The sequence below is a fragment of the Brachyistius frenatus genome, unplaced genomic scaffold (assembly GCF_029030835.1).
Source record: "Brachyistius frenatus isolate BFR_SWC_R1_liver_20210118 unplaced genomic scaffold, ASM2903083v1 Contig_206, whole genome shotgun sequence".
Classification (NCBI taxonomy): domain Eukaryota; kingdom Metazoa; phylum Chordata; class Actinopteri; family Embiotocidae; genus Brachyistius; species Brachyistius frenatus.
The window spans coordinates 182,586-207,500 of record NW_027210805.1 but is presented as its reverse complement, the minus strand read 5'-3'; the positions used below and the strand labels follow the sequence as shown (position 1 = coordinate 207,500).

Genomic DNA, 24,915 nt, shown 5'->3' with positions numbered 1-24,915 from the left:
CACAGTTTAACACACTTTTCAATTTTTTTTCCGCTCAACTCCAGAACCAACGATCGAATCTAAAGGTTATATTTCTTTTCTAAAACCTTAAAAAAAAAGATTGTAATGTTCTGAAATTGTGGGGAAAGTGTATGATAACGTTTCTTAAATTAAGCGCCGCTCGTTGAGGACGATATCTGACACCTGAATACTTTTCCTCCTGTTTATCAAGACCAGAAGTGCTCCTCTGAACTGTGGAGTTCCTCAAGGCTCATTCTTCGGACCTCTGGTTTTTTTTCTATCTCAGTGCTTCATCATCACCATCCGTACATCCTTTTACTGCCCTTTGTCACCAGTGGACTTCTATATGGACCCCAGTTTAATTTAAGCACATTCAGCAATTAAAACTCCTGGCACCGCTTTGCGCCACAGATGGCGGCTAATAGACCGCATGCGACGAGGGCAAACGCTATATAGGTACATTATTGATGCTCCACGTGTACGGCTTCATCTCCTGGCAACAAGATTAATGCGATTTCTTTATGCACCAAATGCTGGCGCTCGCAGTACAGAGAGAGAGAGAGAGAGAGAGAGAGAGAGAGAGTGGGCGCGAGAAGAGAAAGGATGATGATGATGTTCGCGGAGAGAAAAAAGGAGGAGATGAAGGACACGAGTCAAACGGGCGGCAGAAGGAGAGACAGAAGGACGGCGAGGGAGAGAGATGCAGGTGAGACGGAGGGGCGAGCGGACGGAGAGGGAACGAAAGCTGTTGATCAAAGAGCGACTGCGTCGGCGGCGGTGTTCGTAACCTTGAGCTGTCTCGTCAATTAAACGCACTTGAATTTACGAGGGCGAGTTGGATACAAAGACTTGGAGGAGAAGGAGGAGGATGAGGAGGAGGGAGATGCTCTGTAGTGGAAAACACTGGCAGACAGAGGTCACTGAGATACAGGAGAGGAGGAGGAGAAAAATATGGAGAAAAGTAATTAAAATTCAGGTTAAAAAAAAAGAAAGAAAAAAAAAGAAGAAGAACGTAGCCCGGGTGGAGCAGCAGCCTTCGGGTGTAGCTGTCTCGCGGCACGGGGACCACGTTACAAATGAATGCTGGAGATACCGGCGTTTGAGCTTCGGAGAAGGAGAGAGTTTGTTCTCTAATTAAAAACTACCCAAAGGGGCTATCACCTGCTATGAAACAAGTCGTTCTTTCCTCCTCCCACTCTCGTATCCATCAACTCCTCTCTCTAACATCCATCCATCCCCCCCCCCCCCGCCCCCCCCGCTCTGCCCGGCCTGCTCCGAGGTCTTAACGAACTCGGTGAGAAAGAGCTGATCTGGGAATAGAGTGGAAAGTGAGAAGAGACAGAGAGTTAATGAGCTTATAGCCACCGTACAGCCATGCAGTAGTTTTTTTTTTATTTTTATTTTTTTTTATTTGAAGACAGCCGACGCACGAGCGGGAAATCATCGATCGACACAACATCACGTTTGCATGTCGTGCAGTGCAATAAGTGCTAACAAGCTGACACACTGTCTGCAATGTGTGTGTGTGTGTGTGTGTGTGTGTGTGTGTGTGTGTGTGTGTGTGTGTGTGTGTGTGTGTGTGTGTGTGTGTGTGTGTGTGTGTGTGTGTGTGTGTGTGTGTGTGTGTGTTCATATAAACTAATCCAGGTTGTAGGCAAAAGTAAACAAGCTGTCATTACTGCGGTGGGATCTCACCTCAATAAATCAGTCCCGTATGTCAAGAATAGCACATTTAAATCCACATAACCTTCATGCTAAAATACAGGCATCTAATTGCCATTTTATTTGTTGATGTCTTACTTTTTTTTTTTATATATATACTTTGCAGCCAAATTTCGTCCAATATTTCATCGAAGACTTTTGTTTTTTCACCTGCGGATCAACAGAATGAGCTCATGCTGCTGCGTGTTTTGAGCTGTTCCAACAACAAAGTCATTTTTATTTCATCTGCAAGAAACTATGAAGCTTAACCGGAGTTGCTGCATATTTAATACATATCAAGCTTTTTACAATTTGAGGTTTGATTAAGGAACTTTGTGCATTAATAATCAGCTGCACTTTTTTTCCCCTCATTGACCCTTTTTGTTTTATTCTTTTATTTATTTATTGATGGGTTGATTTTAGTGATCCTTCTGTCCTCTATTTTCATCCCACTATTACCACTGACTTTGACTTGCTTATTTTATTGTACTGTCTTTAAAACTTATATTTACGTGCGAGTTAATCAATACATGCATTTCATGGATCTATCTGTCTATCTATCTATCTATATTCAGGCAGTTTAATATAGGCGGTTTAATAAGTGATGTATCACATCTGCGTCTTCAAAAACAGCTATATAGATAAAAGGTATTATTATTTATTATTATCTGTCAAGGTTGTACATTTTTAGATTCATAATAACAAGCTGTCAAATCCAGGAACATGTGTTGGCTTAAAGTTTTCCAGGGTTAATGTCAGAAATAGCAGCACACTGAAAATCCCCAAAATAAGATGCTGAAGTGTAAAAATAGACCCGAGAATCAGGGAACAGACTCAGTAAGTATCTGTGTGAAGTTAGCAAACATTAGCCACCGTGAGCGACACGTCAAAAAGAACAGGTTATGTTGTCGCATTAAAACTTCCGTGAGAACTGAGGACGGCAAGTTTGGGTTTTACTACCTATAAATTCTACTTTTGGATTTTGATATTTCTTCTTTCATAAGTTTCCCACCACACCGTCTTTCTTTGTTTGCTACACTCTGCTCAGGTCAGATAAAAGTGGTGATATCTGTTATTTTTTCTCTTTTTGGGAGTGAGTAACGCCCACATCCACGTCCGACTATCAACGATCCGCCCTTCAGCTCCTTCTCTGCCACCGCAGTGATGATGCAACAAATGAACAACACACGCCGGCCACAGGATTAGTCTATATGTAAAGTGTGTGTGTGTGTATACGACACTCACTCCACTGGGGGGTTGACGTCCTCAGCTTTGGTCTCAAAGAAGCGCAGCACCTCCTCGCTCTGAGAGATCTGAGGGGGGAGTCGAACCAGGGCCTACAGAGAGACAGAGACAGTGAGGACAGGAAAGCAAGACGACTGGAGAACATGTTTCACTGCAATTTAAAGTTGCAATAATCAACACTTTTCATGATAAAACAGATCAGACGACTGTAATCAGAAAGAGGTCACTCAGTAAACAAACCCACAGAGGACAATCACGCACCTCTGCAGCTCCCTTTAGCACCTTTTTAGACACTTTTAGCTGATTGTTTTGGGGTTGTTGTTGTTGTTTTTTTTGGGGGTGCAGCTCACAACAGCCTCGTTTCTTAAGCTAAAGCCAAAGGCAGATTTTTCTGAAGCATCAGCGGAGGCCAAATCAAGCTAAAGTTGCTCCTTGTTATTTGTTTTCTGGTGGTCCATCTGAAAATAATCCTGTCATTAATTAGAAAATACGTTTTTTTTGGGGGGAGGCGTGTCTGTTTGATTGACAGGCCTGTGGTGCAGTCAGGTTACAGCTATCGGTGGGGGGGGGGGACGTAGTATCGTTGAGTTTCCAATCAGATCAGTCAGATCCACCGCTCCCTCTCCCCCCTCCCCTCCCCCCAGCTCGTCCAAATATGGTCACTTCCTGCTCCAAACCGCTCCGAACTAACAAGATAGCACTGAAATCCAAACTCGAGGCTTCATAACGGCCGGTGACAAACCAACGGGCGACGTCACTGTTGGTTGCTGCTTGTTGGTTACACATCTAACAAACTAATAACAGTAGAGAGCAGAGAAAGGGTCTCTCTTTTTGCATATTCATGGACAAAGCCAGAGTCAAAGAGAGGATCGTATTTCTGTCTCGCATCTATATTTAATGATCCGCCCGCCTGCAACCAAAGCCAGAGCTCGTGTACAGTACTGAGGGTCCAGTATGTGACGGCCTTTCATTTACATGGCCACAGTCCACGCTGCCTTCATGTTTCATTCCATGGATCCTATATATGATTGAAAAGGCCTCGGTGGCTGATTGAATGACGCTGAGCGCCCGCAGCTGGCCAGCGCTCGCATCCCGCAATCTCCAGAGAGCAGCTCCTCTGAGAATACCAGCTAATTACTCTTCCTCTGTTGTTTGCCTCGTAAACAGGATGCAGGAAGTAAACAGTGTGGAGCACTACACAGTGGCTTCCTATAGCAACTGTAAACATCGGCGCGCTTGAGGTTATTTGAGTAATGAAGAAGGCAGATTTCTTTTCTGTTTTATGAACCCTCTCCGGTTCATTTCAGACGAAACTGCTTTAGTTTTTTTTTTTTTTAACTCCTTTTGGTCCCCAATTACTGAGCTGACGCCGTGGCTAAACCCCTCCTAATGCAGGCTGAGAATATTGCTCCCTAATTGTGCGTATAGAGAAAGCTTAATGCACCCTCTCCCTGCTGCCAGTGTGGCTTTGTGCCAGGAGGAAAGAAGGAAGGAAGGAAGGAAGTGGAAGGAGGGAGGGCACGGTGGAGGAAAGGGTCTGAATCCAATATAAATTTAAAAAAATAAAAAATAAAAAAGTAATAAGAGTGGGAACAGGAAGAGATAAGGCGAGTTGCCCTTGAACTGCAGGGTTACAAAAAGGTCGCCGCTTTCAAGTTTTGTTTTGTTTATTTTGGGAGGGAAAGGAGGCGCTAATTTGGAGGAGAGTTTCCCAAAAATGAGGCGATGAGGTCGTTAGAGAGCAGAAGTCAGTTTCATGTGACGGATCGTTTGATCCTCGGAAAACATAAAACACGGGAGCACATTTCTGACTCTTCAGGTGTGTCAGAGTCGCAGCTCTTCACTCTTCACGGCATCGATCGTGACCCTTCCCTTCCCTCCCACGATTTCGGATAGGACACCGAGGCATGTTTACGGTATTTACCCTGCAGTAGTCATCGATAAAACGCAGCCGCTTCATGGCCACGTCTCGCACATGACTCCTCCGGAACAGGATTTTGCCTGTAGGGAAAAGGGAAAGGAAAAATAAATCAAAACGGAGGTAAAAGGTGAAGGAAGAAACAACCACAAAAAAAGAGAAGCGTAAACACATCTTCATACACGCATACAAATCTGACTGCTTCGTGTAGTACTCGTATTCACCAGCAGATGAGAGTAATGAGTGATCCAGAAGCATCTCAGTCCCACACTCAAGGCCACAGCTGTCCCTTCCTATAGATTCCCTGACCTCTGACCTCTGGCTTTCTAAACAACAGGTAGGATTTATAAACACGGGTCGCATGTTTCAGACCTTTTCCCCCCCGTCCCACTCAGGGGGGACATTAAAGTGACACGGCTGTGGACCTCGACCAACCCCCCCCCCCCCCCGCACACACAGTAAACACAATGCATCCTGTTTCACGAGTGTAAAGTGAGGATATATAAGCACACGAGCATTAAACTCCTACCAGGAATATACAGATTTTCTATTAAATCCTTTTTTGATATAAGAAAAGAAGTTTAACATTCAAAAACTTTGGTTAAATAAAATTACAAAATTTGATTAAAAATGGAAATGATCGGATCGACTGATCAACTTTTAGTACCTGACAGTTTATGAACTGAGCATCTTATTTTGAAATGGAACCACTAAACTATCTGATTTAGTTTGTGTCGATTGAATTGAAAAAAAGTTTAAAGGGAAAATTTCATTTTGCCTTTTTGAACATTTAAGCATTTCATCTTGAATACGAGAAGGACTTTTTTTTTTTTTTTTTGCATCCAAGTGGTGGTCAAAGTGAAATATTTCAGTGCTGTCACTTCAGTATTATTTTGATTTCAACATCATTTATTCAGTGCAGATTAAAATCCCAAATTATGCATTCAGTTTCTGTAAAAGGTCACAATCCTTACAGCCTTTGTTGCTTCTATGGCGGAATGGGTGGCGGAAATGTCTTTCAAGTGCTCGGCTCGAACTGAAATAAATTTTAAATTGCACGAGTCCATTAAGCGTCATGCGGCTCAGGATGAGGAGCTGAAACTGAAATACGTGTCCGCAGACGGTCAGTAACGTCTTGCATCTGGCGCCACTGACTTCATAGAGAAGAGGGAGGTGGATGCTTGGTTAGTTTTGCTTGTTTGAATGTGTGAGACTCAGGAGGAGGAAGAGGAGGAGGGCTTGAGGGGAGATAGGGAGCATTTACAGTTGATGCCGGGACCATGTGTTGGCCCGCCGGGCTCAAACAGAACGTTTACCAAAATAAACTGCTGTAAACAGACCAGAGCTTTTTACTCCCCGAGCATGAATGAATCTACAGAAAAGCTACACGACAAACAAGACAGGTGTACGCACACATACACAACACGTGTGTGTGCGTGTGCGTGTGTGTGTGTGTGTGTGTGTGCGTGTGTGTCTGTGATTAGCAGAATCACTGTCAGCTCTTCTGCCGCGGACACTGAGCTGCCACAAACACTGCCATCGATCACAGCCTTCACTGTGCTGTAGGTCGCCGCCATGAACCTGAATGTCAGGGGAGACGACGAGAGTGTGTGTGTGTGTGTGTGTGTGTGTGTGGCATGATTCAAATCAATGCTAGGAGACACACACACACACACACACACACACACACACACACACACACACACACACACACACACACACACACACACACACACACACACACACACACACACACACACACCAGTGTAATGACATGAATAAATTCATGCAGAAGCAGAAACTGAGCCAGAGATACACACACATATCTAAAAAAAAAATCGCCCCAAAAAATAAACATAGACATACAGGCATGCAAACACAGCCGAGATCTGAAAGTCACTGCCTTGTCAGCAGTAACACACACTTCTATATACACACACGCACACGCACACACGCACACACACACACACACACACACACACACAGGCAGGCAGGCATCAGTAACCAGCTCATATTGACGCCCCTGCCAGTGCCGGTCATACATTATTAATGTGGCAGGGAGCCTGTTCAGATAACTGGAGCTCGGGAGCAGGCGATTACCTGGGAGAAACGGGATGATCCTCTTCTTCGGGTCTTTCTGCCCTCCCTCGATCGGGAACTTGTCGAGTATCTGCATCTGCGGAAACAACAAGGAGACGGCAAACTGTTTTAGTTCGACGGCCAGTTCAACATTTTTTGGGGGGATTTATTTGCTTTTCTTTCTGAGAGTGAGATGAGACCATCGATATCACTCCCCTCTGACGAGGAGGCAATTTGCTTCTTTCCAAAGCTCAAAAAGATTCTTGCCGGCACTTCCGAAGCTCGGTAGTAATGTGCTTCATTTGCACGCAAAGGGGAAATATCGAATAAAATACACACAACATGTAAATAAACGACTTTTAACTATTTGGAGTTAGCTGCATGATAGCATCGAGCTAACATCCAACTGATAACAAGCCTCCTATTAAACTCATCACCAACAAAAAAAACAAGTAAACTTTGAAATGTGATTTAACGTCCAGATTTTACGTTCTGACGATGCCTTTGAAAAAAAAAGTGATGAAGTCACTCTCTGCTTTGTGCTAAGCTAACTAGCACACTGGCATCGAACTTAATGCACAGCCATGACATTTTTAGAGCGACATGTCAGCTCTCTTCATCATCCTGTTTCTCTTCAAGGTGTATGTGCAGCATTTTTAAGGGTGACACTTTTCACAAGCACTTTAATCGCACAGCTGCACATGTGCATCAGGCATGTCCCCCCCCCCCCCCCCCAAAAAAAAAAAAGACAATAAATCAAAGCCTTGTCAACACATCTTCGGTCCCGAGGGTGCCGGGACTCGACGAGCTGCGCGGATCCACGGCGAGTCAAAAGCGAGCTGCGATTTATTCGTAAAGCGCGGCGACACGAGAAGTGCTGACGCCGGCGGCGGAGGTGCAGGCGGAAAGGAGGACAGGGAAGGAGGGGGAAAAGACACAGAGACAGAAGAGACACACACACACACACACACACACACACACACAGCAGAGGTCAGTGGGGGTGTCGACGAGTGCGTCGGCCCCTATTGTGTTTACCCAGTTTTACCCTTCAAATAAATCATTCAGGAGAAGGGATTAGAGGGGAAAACGCGGAAGCAAATCGGAGCGGAGATGCAGCAGAGGGGCTGGCAAAAACACACTGCACAGCACTGCAGCAAACTGTTTCCTCCAGTAATCAGAGATGGGAAGGAGGTGAAGATGCATGCATGCGTAAATGGGGGTGGAGAGTGGGAGATGGGGGGGGAGGGGTGGTTGAAGTCCAGAAAGGAATATAAGAGACGACAATAGACGTCAGCCTGGTGGGTCTGTGGATGCATGGAGATATCTAGAAAACACACACTACAATCCCCCACTCCTGAAAGCACCCGTCTGTCAACCTGCAACCTGAACTGCACTCAGTTCCACTTGGCTGAAGAGTTCGAGGAGGGGTGACGCTACACAGGTCACGATGCGGATCCCCGGTCAGTGTCTCGTTCTGCTACAGAGATTTTTTTTTTTTTTTTTTTTCTCTTAAGCTCCGGCTTTCTACTGCTGTGACAGCACCACAGACTGTATATAAAAGTGGACGTAGTTTCCGGCTCTGAAAAATGAGGCCGATGCGGAGGTGCCTTACGCTGCAATACCACCGAGTGCCACTGGAGGTCGGCTCCAAAAGGCCTCCTGCTCCATAGACTCCCATTCAACTACTTTCATAAAATTCTCGGTAAGAAAATTATTTCCACAACTTAGTTTGGTGTTGTTAGCTAAAGTCGCTCCTTCATATTCGGGGGGGGGGGGGGGGGTGTCTGTTTTGATTTACAGGCCTGTGGTGCAGTCAGGTTACAGCTATCGGTGTATCAGCTCGCCCATATATGGTCACTTCCTCCTCCAAGCTGCGCCGAACTACCAAAGATGGCGCCGGCCAGATTCCGAACCCGAGGCTTCATAACAGCCGTTCACAAACCAACGGGTGTAGTCACTGCTAGTTGCTGCTGTGACGGCGCTAAACCCACAGCTGTTTGGACCCCCCCCCCCAAAAAAAAAAAAAAATCATGCTGAATGTTTCAACTTCACTCTGACGGACACACAAGCGCCGGTGGATGATTGGACTGGTAACCAAAAACATTTAGCAGCTGCTGAACTTGCAGTCCCGCTTCCTTAAAAAAACACAAGTGAAAGATAAGGTGGGACGTGAGGGGGGAGGGAAACAAGTCTAAACTGAATGTGTGCCGTTGTGCAAGAACTGGGAAAGCACCGATGGCACCTCTAAAGGTCCAACAACGCCAGCTCTCTGCTCCTGTCGTGTTCAATCAGCTGACTTTTTTTTTTTTTTTATCAGTTCGACACACTAATTGAGTTCCTCCCGCCCTCCTTTCTCGGAGTCCAAACTGGCCTACTTGGATCACGGTCAGCTCATTATTCTAAACGGTCTCCGGTTGGTTGAAGCTCGCCCTAAAATTACCCCCCCCCCCCCATCGCTGCCGACAGATTCCTGGCAGGAGGAGAGGGCGCGAACCGAGGAACTGTGAGATCATCGAGAGAGGAAATGGTGAGAACAGGTGGGACGGTGGGGGGAGAGGGAGGGGGTGGATCAGGTGACGCAGCCCGTGACAAGTCTGCTTCTTTAACATGCATATATATATATATGCACACAGGCTGTATGCGTGTAACATAACAATCATTAGTCCAGGTGGTGATATTCTGCTCCCAGGATGCTGAAAGAGAATAAAATAAATTAAAAGGAAGAAAAAAAAAAAAAAAAAAAAAAACATTCATGCCAAACCATTGCTCCACTTTTCAGACTTCACTTCACTGTCTCCTTGGTAACCAGCACAGAGAGCGTGAAGAAGAGTTGTGAAGAGACGTGATTGGATGATGCTGTGCAGCTCTGGACCACTGGTGTAAACGTTGAGTCAGGTAAAAAAAAACACACAAAAAAACAGGATTCTTCTTTTATCTCCTGTGAATACAGGTTACTATGACGTAATATTTACCCTCCTGTCCGATTCACACTGAAGCTTTTCTGCAAAGCTCTGACACATTCGGGGGGGATGAGGGGGGCGGGGGGATCGCAGGGGGTTGGGGGTGGGTTGCTGCTTTAAAACAAGCTGTTTCAAATGCTGGACTGCCTTGCTTTTGGGTCAGAAGATTAATTGCAAGGGATCAAAAAACAATTATTAAAAGGAGGATGACCAACTCCCAGGGTGGGCTTTACAGAGGTTAGCTTGTAGCTCCAAGAATCCCAAAATAATGAAACACGATCTAGAATCGCGTTCACTCGAACAGAGATAAAAAAAAATTAATTAAAATTAAAAAATCAGCACGTTGCATCACTGATTCAGACCACTTACATCAAGGGATTTATAGCAAATCTCATATACAGTTTAGATTTGGCACAAAAAGGCTCCTCTTTCTGAAGAACCTCTCAACGAATCCGTGCAGCAAACGGGATCCTGCAGACAGAGCTAATCCCCCTGTTAGTTAACGTACACGAACAACCCAAAAACAGGGAGGAGGTGCCGGAGTTTACAGTGTTGGCATCAGCAGTGTGACTAAAAGTGTCTCGGTAATTATTCTGGACTATAACTGGGACTAACTGTATTATTAGTTGACCTATTTTTAACGACAAAAAGGAAACCAAAACTTTTTAAAAAGTCATATTTGAGAATGAGACCTATGACGAAATGTCGCATTTTTTTCATCAGTGAATGAATACTGATTGATAACGCTAAAGGGAGTTTTTCCTTCCTAATTCCTGAGGTTTTTCTTCCTTGTTAAAGGAGTTTTTTTTCCTCCCAGTCGCTCCCATGGGAATTGTTGAACTGTCAGTTTCCTCTCTATAATATTGTTAAGTTATATTATAAAGACTTTACGATGTAAAGTGCCCTGAAATAACCTGTTGTGTTGTGATTTGGCGCTATATAAATAAAACTGAACTGAATTGAATTGAAGATGTGAGACCTCTAGTGGTTGTGGTTGCTCAAATGCTAGTGACCATGTTACTGCTTTTCTCTGTATATATGGAGGAAGAAAAACCTCATTAATGACCAAATCAATTAATCCATTATAAGTATATAAATTGTAAGAATAGTTCTCTTGATCATTTGAGGACCAGCTCTTGGGTCAAACTTAAACTGATTTGTGACAGACGAAGCCGCCGACACACAAAAACCTTTCGTTTCTCAAATAGAGTTTATTTATAAGAGGGATATTAAACTAATTATCACAACTTCGAGAACAACGTTTCCGCAGAGAACCTGAAACGTGGCGTTGCAGCACAGAGGAACAACAGGACCGGTGTGCTCAGAGCGAGACTCACTGCGGCTCCTTCTTCATATCGTGCACACGTGCTAAGAATAGAGCCTCTTTATAAGGAGCTGTGAGAGTCAAGTCGGCATAAACTTGGGGGACGCCACGCTGTTATGGTGCATTGGATTAATATGCCTCACTTCCTGTTGGTTGTCATGTGACGGCCGGGGCTTACCCCGGGCTTTTGCATCGGTGGAACGGAGTGGAAAATGGGAAATGCACGCGCGCGCACACACACACACACACACACTGAACCTCTGGAACAACTCATGACCGACCAGGCAACCGTGTGATCTTTTTGCACCATTTCCATGGTGATAGTGGGCGAGGCCCGCGGACTTCGGCACGCCTCCTTCTCGATGGTCTGAGAGCGTGAAGCGATAAGGTCACCGCTCTGAGTGTCAGTAAACATCCAGTTAAGGATAAACCCAACATGGGTCCTTGTCTGCATTGATGTAAACGTGTTGATTCAGAGGGCTGCCCCATGAAAGTGGAACAGTCTTTATTTTTCTTTATTTGTTTTTCTTTTTAGGATGTAGGTTTGCTTTACACGGAGACATTAAACTCCTCGCCTCCCTCCAAAGAACGGAGGAGAGTTAAATACCAGAGGTGCACTGAGGGTGACCGTTGCACCTATTAAATGTGTTGTGCAATGGAAGTAGCTTCCAGGTCTGACTCGTGAGCCAATGTGGAAGTGCCTTAAACTGCAGTACCACTGAGTGCCACTAGAGGTTGGCTCCAAAAGAACCTCTGGATCCATAGCTAAAGTCACTCCTTCTTATTCGTTTTCTGGCGGTCCGTCTGAAAATAATCCCTTCATTTATTACAAAATAAGTTTCAAAAAGACGTGTTTTGGGGTCGAATCTGTTTGATTGACAGGCCTGTGGTGCAGTCAGGTTACACCGTTGGTTGCCAGGGTAGTTTGACTGCATTGGTCTCCGCTAGCTGTGGCCTCTGCGCTTACGGGGGAAACCTGGACTGGAGGGACTTGGGAGACCTGAAGTTACGGGGGAATGAATTAATAGTCAAAATCTTCTTTTTATCAAAAACAAATCCAATTCAACTTGTAAAATGTCTTAGTCGGGTACAGTCCTTGTCGTTTTCCGTCACTCTCACTATTCAGACTGCATCAAGTTCCTTCTTCTCCTTTTAAAGAACACGAGCTCAGGGAAGATAACTTTGACACAAACTAATGGAGCACACGAATCGAGCCTGAACATGCATTAGCGCCCGGCGGTGTTCAATTTCAGAGAGGCAGATGTCTGAGATGAGCTCGAGGGGCGGGGAGGCGTTCCTTTCAAAACCACAATCACTCGCAGTTGTGCTGCTAAATATAAAGTGGCACCCTGGCACCAGATCTGGACAAATCCCTGCCCGTAGTTTGGCACATTAGATCAAGAAGGAAAGATGATCTCCGGGTATCCCGCATGCTGTTATGCAGTGAATGCATGTGTGGGAGTGGAGTGGAGTAGAGTGGAGTGGTGGGGGGGGGGTTTGGATTTGTCTGAAATCCTGAGCTCTGTTCCTGAATATGTCAACACGGCGGGGTGTTATGCTCCGTGTGGCGAGCACAAGGCTCGTCTTCGTCTTCGGCACGACAACAGGTGCAGGGGTGTGATGACGTTCGTCCGTCCACGGTCGCGGCCGCGGGCCTCCGGAGACGGACTTCGACTGGGAAACTCCAGGAATGTTTTTTCTCTCGGGGACGAACCGGAACGGCAGCTTATCTTAAAACTAGTAGTCATACGAGTAACAAGTAGGGAGTCTAATTAAAATAAGAGCAACTCTTTTCAATGTGTAGCACATTGTAGGTGCTCCAGAAAACAATTCTTTTTTTGTTTGTTTTATTATTATTATTTTAACATGAACTTTTTGGACAGTTTTAGAAATCTGCAGAAACTCAGCAAAGAGACCGTCAAATACTGCTGTGACTAAAATGGGTGAAGCATTGCTTAAAATTCTTTTGTACCAAATTTAGTGCAGGTTGAGTAACACCAGAGTCGCTGACTCACGGTTACGCGGCCGTGGTTGACTCTGATTTGAATAGGCGGAATGTTTTACAAAAATTCACATCTTTCTTGGAATCTTTCCGATCCCGCTCTGACATGGTAATGAAGACACAGAAACCTACTGTGTTTCAAAATTCTCCCGAGCGCATCTGGCCAATAGAGCCCACAGCCGTTCATTTTGGCCTCACAGTTTTGGATTTTCAAAAAACAGCTCGGAGCATAAGAATTTAATCAAATAATTGTTTAGTCTACACATAGCCAGATAATTAAAGAAAAAAAGGCTCATCACTATTTCCCAAAGTCTGAGTCTGTACTTTTGAATTCTTCCCGCTTGTTTGGTTCAATCTTCACATTTCAGAAGACTTTTAGTTTGATAAATGGTTTTAAATGAAACTTTTCCCAGTTTCAGGAAGATGCTGCAGCTCTTCACCTCGTTATCATTGTAATTACTCGATAACCCCTTCAAACCCTGGCCTTTTTATGACATTTCCACAAAATGCTCCACAAGGGTTTTATGGATCAGGAAAGACAATTGGAAGATTCTTGAGTGTCTCCATCGCCAGGTCAGAGTGAGATTTGAAAAACTCCCTGCAAAAATGGATATTTTTACTTTCCCCTGATCAAACCTGTAAATTAGAGGGTGGACGACAGCCTCAAACACTGATGTTATTGAGTCTGTTCTAAAAACAGAAAAGAAGCACAACAAACGCTGCATTCATTTTAGACCACGTGTCCTCTTCACAGGGACAGCTTTTTACAGTGTGATGTAAACACTTCAAATCTAAAAAAAAATCTCGATCCTACCAGAGGGACTCTTTATTTCAGGTGTGCAAAAAAGAAAAAAGAGTTTTCAGCACGATTACTTTGAACTAAAGAGGATGAAAATGACATCGGTAGTCGGATAATGACATCCAAACTTTAACACATGTTAAAGACTTTGTTGAGCGTCTGTTCCAGTCGTGTCTACATTGTTTTAAACACTGCCTGCTGGAGGAGAAGCTTGGCAGGGAAACGCGCAGTTTTCAACCACTGGAAGAATTCGTATGTTTCTCTCATCAGACAAATGGAGGCTTTCCTCGCACACAGTCATTAACAATACAGTAATTAAAGAGATAAAACAGCATTTGCTGTGAGAAGACTTTGAAGACTAAATAGGTCCAATGAGCGAAACAAGAGAAGAAGAGAGTAAAAAAATAAATAAAAATAAGCCGTCGTTTGCTTTTCACCTCACAGTCTTTTTACAGGCGTTTGGGCAGAAATGAGTTTACTTTTAGTCCATAAGGAGCCGTTTTTGGAGGGATGAGCTTCAACGACAGGGCAGGTAAATGTAATTAAAGAGTGACCAATCATTTTATTCTTTTACCCTTCATTTGCACCCCAAATTTAGCCTCCCTTCATATTTAATAGAATGCGTCTAAATGTGCCAGTGGCATTTCCAGGCCGTTTACCGCTTCGTTCTGCCCGACTAACCGAACAATGTCTTCGCTTTCACAACCTCAAATCTGAGGGAAAAGAACAGCGTCGCCTCACACACACACTGCTTCAGTTTGGATTTAAGAAAGTAGGCCAGCCAACTTACAGTTACACTATGCAGGCAGAGGCAGGCGGACAGGGAAAGGCTCTCACCTGCACCAGGGTTCAGCGCTAACAAAGTAGCGTAGAGCCCTGATTTAGCCTCGCTGCCGACGGCCTCAAGAGTTTCCACGCTGACAGCCAGGACAAACCCCCGGGCAGCGTGGCCAAACCGCATTCTCTCCCTGATGGGGTGAATTGGATGGCAGAGCCCTCCCTGTGTGTGTGTGTGTGTGTGTGTGTGTGTGTGTGTGTGTGTGTGTGTGTGTGTGTGTGTGTGTGTGTGTGTGTGTGTGTGTGTGTGTGTGTGTGTGTGTGTGTGTGTGTGTGTGTGTGTGTGTGTGGAGGGCGTGGAAGGAAAAAGGAGGAGTGAGGTTTGGAAGATGACCATGAGTGGGCTGAAAGAAGAAAGAGGCACTAAAAAAAAACCTAAAAAAAAAACAGTGGAAACAAAGTTGGAGAAACCAAAAAGAAGAAAAATGTGAATTCAAATTAGCGTCCCTGTTGGGCCAAGTTATTAAATGACAAGGAAACTAGGGCAGGCTTGAAAGAGTGTTTTATGAGTGACCAAACCCTCTGCTGTTTGAGACACAGACTGAATATAAAACTGGATGTACTCGCCGGGTCTGAAAAGGAAAGCCAGTGTGGAATTTCTTAAAGTGCAGTACCACTGAGGGCCACTAGGTGCAGGCTTTAAAAAAAAAAATAATAACCTATGTCTCCAACAGGCTCCCATTTAAAAAGCATTAACTGCTCTCATGAAATACAAAGTCAATAAATGTTTTCCACAAGTCATTATGGTGTCATTAGCTAAATTCCCTCCTTCTGATCAGTGTTCTCGTGGTCCTTCTGAAAATAATCCATAATTAATTAGATATTAGACCTCAAAGTGAGGCACTAAGGCCCCTTATTTTACCCAGTGGTCACTCGCAGTATTGCAAGTACTAAATCCCTTGCTGTCCAAAAAGTAGGCTATTTTTCCTATAGACAGCAATAATAATAAAAAAAACGAGTCTATAAAACTTTGTCAGGACACCTGCAACTAAAAAAACAAGGGATGGTTTATTTTATCCATGGAGGTTTCATAGTTGTAAAACCTCCCTAGAAGCAATAAAAGGGCGTTTTATTCATTCCAAAACAGCTATGTGGCAGCCTAGCATGTTAGCTCGCATTCGCTCGTGGCAAATATCACTAGTTTGAAGTTCTGTTTGAATCTTAATTCGCTTGACAGAAGGTTACTTGTCTTCAGAAGTAATGCTTCAACAAATAGAAAATTAAAAGTCTAAAAAATATTTAGCATACCGTAATTTGATGCTAAACGTTAAACTCAGAAAAGAAAACCAAAAAAAAAAAAAAAGACTTTTCCTCCTAAAGTTTTGTGCTGCCGTTATCAACACCCACTTTTTTGGCATTTCTGTTTTTTGGACATAATTAATTCCACGGGGATCGCCCTGTAGAGGCTAACTTTCTACGTTTTCGACTGTACAGCGATCAGCTAAGAGGGTTTTAATTAGAAGGTCTTTTTATTTCCTTCAAAGCTCCTCCTGTGTCTGTCGAATAAAATGCAATCCGACTGAGATGGAGAAGGCCCCAGTGGGGTTAAATTGGATCATCATGTAATAGAAAGACTGCGGGGGTAATCGGGAGAAACGCCAGCAATGCATCGCACGTACGCCAATGCGTAAACACAACACACACACACACAACACACACACACTAATAGAAAGCACACATGCAAAAACAGCCTAACATAGAAACCCATAACAGAAAGTAAGCTAATGCACTTGACCCCGGGAATGCGCGGTTCGCGGCGGATTAGCCGGAGAAGACACCAGAAGGGGCGTCGGTAGCCGGGGAAAGGTTTCTGAAGACAGACAGAGACAGATGGAGGAGAGAGGCCGGATATCGACGGAGTGAGAAACTGTAGGAGTTTGATGTGACTGGAGATTGTTCGGCGGCGGGGCGGACGTGAGCAGCCTGGAGTAGCACACTCCAGGGAGTCGAAGACCAAAAAGGGGGGGGGGGGGGGAAAAAAACAAAAAAAAAACCGACGGAGAACGAGAAGAGATCAGCAGCTGGGTTTTCACTCGTCTCTTATCTCTGCACGTCTCCATTTCGGCCTCCACCTGACGAGGTGGCATTAAAAGCTGCGGTCCCGTGTGTTCAGTCCCGCCTGCTGTTTGCTCAATCATTTATTATTAACCTGCAGACACGGAGGTGAGGCAGTGCAAAGACGGGACCGGGACCGGCCACCTGCCGCCGATACTGCCGATAAGCCGTGGCCCCGGGCGAATTTCATTCTGCACTATCAGCAGCAAACTTGGGAGGTTTTTTTTTTTTTTGGGACGGCTGATCGGAAAAGTTTCGGGCATCGGGAGAAGATCGATAGCATCGGATAACGCCACATGTAAGGTTGTTTCGGCCACATCCGAAACCACATTGATATTTCGGCTCAAAATTGAAAGCCACTATCTGTGGAATTTGTGGGAGATTCAACTCCTTCAAATTACTCTGAATCCTTAACTTTTGTTCCTTAGAAATGAAATAATCTGAGTAAGGTCTGCGATATAAACTATGCCCCGTGTTTGTTTGGAGCGGCGGTTGTCATGGGAAATGAACGCAACGTGCACGAAAGATGCAATAAACACATGACCAATGAGGGCGGTGCAGGTGGCGTGTGGAGATTTGACGTTGAGTCAGGGACCTGCAAAACCAAACGCAAACCAGCCTGAGAGCGTTACGTCCGCGCACGTCGGGAAAATGCAGGAAATACGGCGTGTGGGCGGAGCCAAAGGCAGGTTTTGTCCCCCTGTAATCTCACAATCAGCCGCCGTGTTTATTGTTTACGTCAGGCAAATCCAGAAGTTCAAATTTATATTCTCGTTTCTCCGGCGCGCCCTCTAGTGGGGTCCTCCAGTAACGCGCAGAGTACGGAGGCGAGTACGTGTGAGCGATTTCTGATTTCTGTACTCGACAGTGTGGACGCACTTATGCACTCAAAACAGTGAGCGTTAGCGCACAAGTACGACATTAGGAACGCAGCGAAGGAGTCCCACAAAACGGCGACTGGTGATCCCCGCCCACTACTGGCACCATTTTTCATGCTGCCCATTAAAGGGCACCAAAGTGGAAAAAAAAACACACAGTGAGCATGTTTTAAACGTGTTATTATTGTAATTTTTCGTGATCCAGCGAGGATAGCAGCAATTTGATCTACGAAGGTCAACATGACATTTTTCATATTCGCTCATTTGTTGTTTCATATTCTTGGTGTTTTTGCCCACATCTTATAACAACAGCTACCCACAAGAATTTATTTTTTTAATCACACGTCCCTAATAAGTGTCCTTCAGTCATTCAACGGTGAAAGCTGCTCCGTGCCGAACAAAACCCGGACATACAGAAAAACACATCCCCGCCCTCTCTGAACGACATACACTGCAGTGTAAAATAAATACTCTGTAATTTACCGAATAGAGAACAAAGGCAGCGGAGGCTGAGCTTGAAATGTAAAGAGAAGAAGAAAAAAAAAAAAAAACCTTGAGCGGCTTCTTTGTTCTAGGCTCGGGGTGAAGCAGAGCTGCCGGAGCGCTCAGAAGTTTTTCATCGAGCTCAGACCTTGAGCCGAACAGAAAACACGAGGGCTGACCGGCCGAGCGCAGAGGGAGGAGGGAGAACGAGAAACGAGACGGAGAGCGACGGCGGCGAGTCTGTCAGCTGCCACATACGTCTCCAGACAACAGCGTGAACAGAGGAGGCTCCACAGTGGGTTTTACATACTGCGCACCGTACGTAATCAAATATTGTCATCGCTACCGGCACAAAGATCAGGAGAAGACGCGTAAGGGATTGAATGTGGGAGGGGAAGCCTATAGATGCACAGACACACTGTCGAAACACTAGGAAGAAGATGCTGGAACATGCACTGACCTTTTTTTTTTTTTTTTTTTTTTCAGAAGCTCTCCCAGAAAAAAAAAAAAAAACGTGAAAATAAAGAATTAAACTGACAGACACTTATGCATGAACTCCCAGCGCCTCTGCTTCTGCCTTCGTGCCCTTACATGTAGAGGCTGCCAGTCACTGGGAGGGCCTCTCCACTTCGACACAAAGAAGACAAGCAAGGGTGTGTGTGTGTGGGGGGGGACGGGGAGACAGTCATCCTCTCCACAACCTTAATACTTCATATTAAAAAAAAAAAAAAGACGTGGGAACAAAGCTTCCGACTTAGCGATCACTGTAATTACAACGCTCTGCGGCTTTGACCTAATGTTGAGGATCAATGAATTTACTCTTTAAGTCGTTTTCAATGGAAGGCTTGAAATTTGTGATTTGCAACTTGGCAAAATGATTAAACAAGTCGCTGATAGGTTGATAAGTTTTAGTGCATCGTTGGCTGCACGGTACGAAAACAAGCTCTCCACTGCAGATGCATGAAGTTTGCTGAAATACATCCAGAGTCCGGTGTTGTTGTTTTTTAAAGGCACTTATTGATTATTTTGGCCCCTTAGAACAAACAGAAAACATAAACATCCGTGACATATTATCACGGAAAGTTCTTGTCCCAGTTGACTTTTTTACATCCCAGCGGAAACGAAGCAACGTTGTCATATCTCCTGGCCCCCCGACCCACAAGTCTCTCCTCTTGTTGCTCCACTTTGGTCTCCACCAACGTCAAAGTGAAATATTTGGCTGTTTACCTGCTGATTTACTCCACAGCTACTTGCTAGTGTTGCTGTTCGGTGCTGCGCAGGGAGCACAAAGTAAGTTTACAAGAGCTTTCCACCTGAAAAAAAAAAAAAAAGCTACCCGCAGAGGTTTTAAGTCAAATCTGCATGATGGAAAACCAAAACAAGCGGCTCAAAGATACTAAAAAGTTCCATAAAGCTTGGTGGAACGGGAAGAGTTGTGATTCCGACACTACAAGAAATCCCTTTTCTGGTATGCACGGGCACTTATAGATTCGTGCTTTACGTTTTTTTTTTTCTCTGGGTTCCTTCTCGTTGAGTAAGTTCACGTTTGGCGACCATTTTGGTTTTAAAAGCTACTCTGTCTTGTTTTTAGACTAACACGCCTGCAGCCTTGTGGACGGTTAACACACATCATTATACCTCCTTTTTTTAGCGTCTGCGTTGACCTTAAATTTCCTGCACACATCTTTCTCTCTCAGACTCCGGGTCACACTGCTGACTGTTTTTGAGCCGTCCCACAAACGACTGAACTGTACTCATTCATCCTAAATTTAGCCCACTCTCCTGATCCCTTCTCCATGGCTGTGGGAAACACTGCATACCCCCCCCCCCTCCTCCTCCCTGTCCTCCGAGTCCAGCCAAGACCCGTCCTGGGCCGTCCTGTCAAGTGCCCGATTGTAACTCACAAGAACAGGTCCAGTGTGTGGTGTGTAGGTGTCCTTCCTTTGCCTCTCAGCAGGGGATAAAAAGTAGGTTTCCCTTTCTTTTCTCTCTGGCACTCACACCCATAAATAAAATAAAACAGACCTTTATTCTCCACCTGAAACAATGGGCCCCCTCATTCAGTTGAGTTACAGTACGTCCACAGATCACTTCAAGGACAAAGAGGCCGAGCTTAGTGGCCTGGCTATTCAGCAATTTGTCCTCGAGGACGGCACAGCGATAATGCCTCGTGGTCTAGACATATGTTTCCATCAAATGGCCCACACAGAGGTTAGAGATTCACAATTCAGTGACCTTCCTTTTAAGCGATTTGACCACAGCTAACGTATAATTTGCCGTGCTGAATATAAGCTGCTGTTCGCCGAAAGCCCGCAGCTAGCATCCGTAAAGCTATTTCCAAAAAGGATAGAATATCAACCTTGAGCGTCCGAGCCGGCCAAACTAATAAAAAAAAGGCATGTTGGAAAAGATGTGGCATTAAAATGTCTTCATATTAAAATATTCAGTTGCCCGGAAGGAGGCTGACGCGAGGGCAGACTTGGACAAAGAAGAAAAAAAAAAAAAAAAAAAAAAGGCGGCTTGTGTACGGACAGAATACAAACCGTGAGCCCTCGTAGAAAGAACCACAAAAAGCGCCAGTCAGAGCGCGTCCTTCTCTCAGATGGAGAGCCAAGCCGCAGGCTTTAAATACACAAACTTCGTTCGGGGCCCAAGGACAACCCGAGGAACCGTCGCCCGCTCCTTCCGAGATTCCTGAAACACGCTTACGAACGTCTCTTTGTGATGAAGAAAAACCGAGGTTATCGAAATACCATTCATCCCTTCCATCTGCATCATCGGTGTCGTCAGCCCGCATCTTCATCGTCAACGCCGCCAGTGTCGCCGTCATCCTCGTTAAAATCACGGCTTTGCGATGTCCTTCGTCACCGCCCTCCTCTGCCTCATTATCGCCGCCCTCCTCCGCTAACTCCCCCCCCCCCCCCCCCTCCCACCTCCGGCCGACCCGGGCCTCTTCCCCGTCCCGGGGTCCGTCCGGGACGCTTCCCGGCAGAGCCGTTTGACTCGGTAGTCAGGTCTGACTAAGACAAACAAAAAAAAAAACACAGTGCACCGCTGCCAGGAAGAACCAGTCACATCCTGGCGAGGAAGATGACAAACGTCACGTCACGGTGGTGCAGTGGTTAGCACTGTCACCTCACAGCAAAAAGGTTCCGGGTTCGAATCCGGTCCTGGGCCTTTCTGTGTGGAGTTTGCATGTTCTCCCTGTGCTTGCGTGGGTTCTCTCCGGGTTCTCCGGCTTCCTCCCATCATCCAAAAACATGCACCTCAGATCAGGTTACCTGGCGCCGCGCTAGTGGCATATAAAATCAAAATCAAAAACGGAAAAGAACTAGTGCAACGTTTCGGAGAGTTTTCGTAGGAACAAGCCTCCGGCTGTCTGCTTTGCTCTGAAAAAAAAACAAAAAAAACTGCTGAAGGGTTTCGGTGACAAGAAGAATCTCACTTCTATCCCAGCAGGACTGCCAAATAAAGACTTAATAGGAGGACGGTGGCAGAAGGACGGCAGACGGAAAGGGACTACTTTCTCCGCACGGACGTGGACGGAGAGGGATCGAGGCCCTTAACGAAGCGAAAGAGCGAACGAAATGGCTCCCCGCAGAGCAATTCGGGCAAAATTTCGCAGTAACGCATTCATTTTAATATCCGTAAATGGCTTCTTTTCACACAGACGGGGCACTGAATAGCACTAATACGGCTCTTTATTATTTTATCTTATCGCATTGCGGTCCGATTTATTTCCTGGAGGTGTCGGCGAAAGGAAAGCGCCCTTTCTAAAGGATGATACAGAGACAAACTAGTCGTTGGGACGGTCGGCGCCGCATCCGCCACATCAAACGGCTCTTCACGGGTGTCTAACATCAAAGCGACGCCGGCTTTATTGTCCGTGAATTCTACACGGAAAAATAAAGAGGCTTTCGGTCTTTCGGATCAAAAACCATAACAAAGTCGGTCAGAGCAAGATCCGCGGCCCCCTCTCGTTTGGATGGCGGCCCGCTGCAGGACGAGGCCCGCTACGTTGCCAAGAAGTCATGACGAGGAAACCGTCTCGGAAAACCCCCAGCGGTCTTTGCCAAAGCTTTTGGTTAACCCCCCCCCCCCCCTGCCGGTTTCGGAGCGCCCCGTCCGTGTTCCTCTCCCTCCGGGGTTTAACGGGGAACGCTGGGAGCAGCGGGGTCTCCGCACCAGATAAATGTTTGGACGGGAGAGGCTCCGGGTCGCTCTGAAAACAATGAGATCAAACGGCACCATCAAAGCCGTCTGGGCGAGATCAAAGGCTGGCAGGGAGAACTTTACTTTCGGTCCATATACCGACAGAGATAGAGGATTACTGAGCGTCAGGAGGGCTGCTCCGCCGGTGGAAGTTTTATTCATGAGTGTCACAGTGCAAATGGAAACATCACGATCTGGGGCAGAGACGCGAGACGTCCCGATGTACCGCAGCGAGATTTAAAGAAGACCATTTATACCAAATGACATATTTCCCTCAGTACACTAACAAATAGGGCTCTTACATGTTAGGAGTCTTTGCGGAATTTTGACGAGAGCTGTGTTGTTTCAAACTGCCGTTCTGCACTGACCTCAATATATGAACTCATCGCCCGCCGCAATATCTGCAGCTTTAATTATTCGTTACCAGAAATCCAGTTAAACACACTCAATAAACACACTGATTCTTCTGTTTAGCAGCAGTAATGACAAATAAAAACACTTCAGTATGGCGTTGCAGCTTCCTCAGGCACATTAAATTGAAAATTCTTCACATCAGTGGCCCCGCCCCTTCCTCTGCGTAGCCAAGACGGCGGCTGTTGTGGAGCCTGGAGTTCAGATTTTGGCCGTCGCCATCTTGCTAGTTCGGAGCAGGAAGTGACCATATTTGGACGAGCTGGGGGAGGAGCGAGCGGTGGATCTCACTGATCTGATTGGAAACCCGACGATACCACGTCCCGCCCACCGATAGCCGTAACCTGACTGCACCACAGGCCTGTCAATCAGACAGACACGCCCCCAAAAACACACCTTTTTAAAGATAATTTTTGAATTAATGACAGGATTATTTTGAGATGGACCGCCAGAAAATGAATCAGAAGGAGCGACTTTAGCTAACAACACTGAGATAACTCGTGGAGAAATTGCATTCCCTTTGAATTTGATGAGACTAGTTGAATGGGAGTCTATGGAGCCGGAGGCTTTTCGGAGCTGACCTATAGTGGCACTTGGTGGTATTGCAGCTGAAGGTGCTTCCGCCTCACTTTACAGACCCGGAAGCCACGACCACTTTTATATACAGTCTATGGTCAGTACATAAGTACGCCATTTGGAGCCCAGCATTGGTAAATCTCCAGAATATGTAGCAGCAGATTTTCACAGTATAATAGTGGTCAGCTGCTTTATTTGACAACTCAATAAAGCACCAACCAAGATGGTTGACCTTTACCCAGCGCCATCTGACAAACCTAACAGAATCAATCTTGTTGCTGCTGACTGGGAGTGATTCTGTGCAAAGCCATCCATGAACCATTAAGGTTCATTCGTTTCCTCCCAGACAATTTACACTAGTGAGGGGCTAAATTTCAGGAGGAGGACACACTCACGTGTGCACAGCTCACCTGCGGAGGAGCATTCATACTTCGCCGTGTTTATTATTCCACCTCTGTCTTTTATTCCACATTGGGACTAATCAGTTGCAAGGGGGCGGAGCCTATTTTCTGCCTCACACTGCCCCGCTGGTCATCAATGGGAGCTTTCAGAAAGGACCTTTCCGCCACTGATTGAAACATCATTTCCTGCTGCACGAGCACACTGGCGCTATTGAGATGCGCCCCCTGCAACTCTCTCACTACGGCCCTTTTATATTTACCGGTGACCCGTGGACCTCTGGTGCAATATACATATGGTATCAGCTTGCAGAGGGCACACAAACAATCTCCCAGTCAATCTGAGAGACACAGGGAAGGTTTTCACTGCAACTCCTGCTTCATTCCAAAATAAATAGTCCCAAAGAGAGAACTTGACACTTTAAACATGAGAGCAAAGCATCTGAGCCAAGTCAAGGAAACAGAAAGAAAAGGAAAAATAAAAAAAAATAAAAAAGGCCCTCCTCCGTGTGAGCCTCGATTTAAAGAAGCCGCCAATGAGAGCAGTCCGCACCGCAGGATCGAACGGTGACCCACTATAAAGTACGGTACATTAAATTGACTTCTATGTGGATTTTCTTGCTTGTACTATAAAAAAAAAAAAAAAATTTAAAAAGGCCTGTCAGCTCCCTGACGTTTTGAGGGCAAGGCAGGGATAAGATGAGAAAGGAAGAAGAGTGGAGATAGAAGGAGGGGTGGAGATGCAGAGAGACAGAGAGAGAGAGAGAGAGAGAGAGAGACATTCGCTGTGCATTCGCTGCGTCTCTACGAGGCCGAGGAATACAAACCACGTCTCCCCTACTCCCCGACCAATTACCAACACACACATTGATTCAACCGAGGCGACGAGGTGTGGCGAACACGGCCGGAGACACGGCAGCAGCAGCAGCCAGCGGTCGCAAGACTTACACATCTAACCTACACCAACCAACGCTGCAGCGGGTTCGACCTGCTGAAAAATATATCGGCAGCAATGAAATTAGGGACTTCGGTACAAA

General features: G+C 45.7%; 2 protein-coding genes across 7 annotated transcripts in view; one reads left to right on the top strand and one right to left on the bottom strand.

Moving 5' to 3' along the window:
* LOC138633084 (STE20-like serine/threonine-protein kinase) overlaps positions 1-24,915 on the top strand; it is a 208,649-nt gene that overhangs the window by 140,720 nt on the left and 43,014 nt on the right. The gene's annotated exons all lie outside the window — the stretch shown is intronic.
* sh3pxd2aa (SH3 and PX domains 2Aa) overlaps positions 1-24,915 on the bottom strand; it is a 101,568-nt gene that overhangs the window by 63,269 nt on the left and 13,384 nt on the right. For all 6 annotated transcript variants that reach the window (XM_069719098.1, XM_069719099.1, XM_069719102.1 and 3 more), the window contains exons 3-5: positions 6,965-7,040; positions 4,871-4,947; positions 2,947-3,038 (exon numbers count right to left, since the gene is read on the bottom strand). In XM_069719098.1, coding sequence (XP_069575199.1) covers positions 2,947-3,038; positions 4,871-4,947; positions 6,965-7,040 — 245 coding nt within the window. The remainder of the gene's footprint in view (positions 1-2,946; positions 3,039-4,870; positions 4,948-6,964; positions 7,041-24,915) is intronic.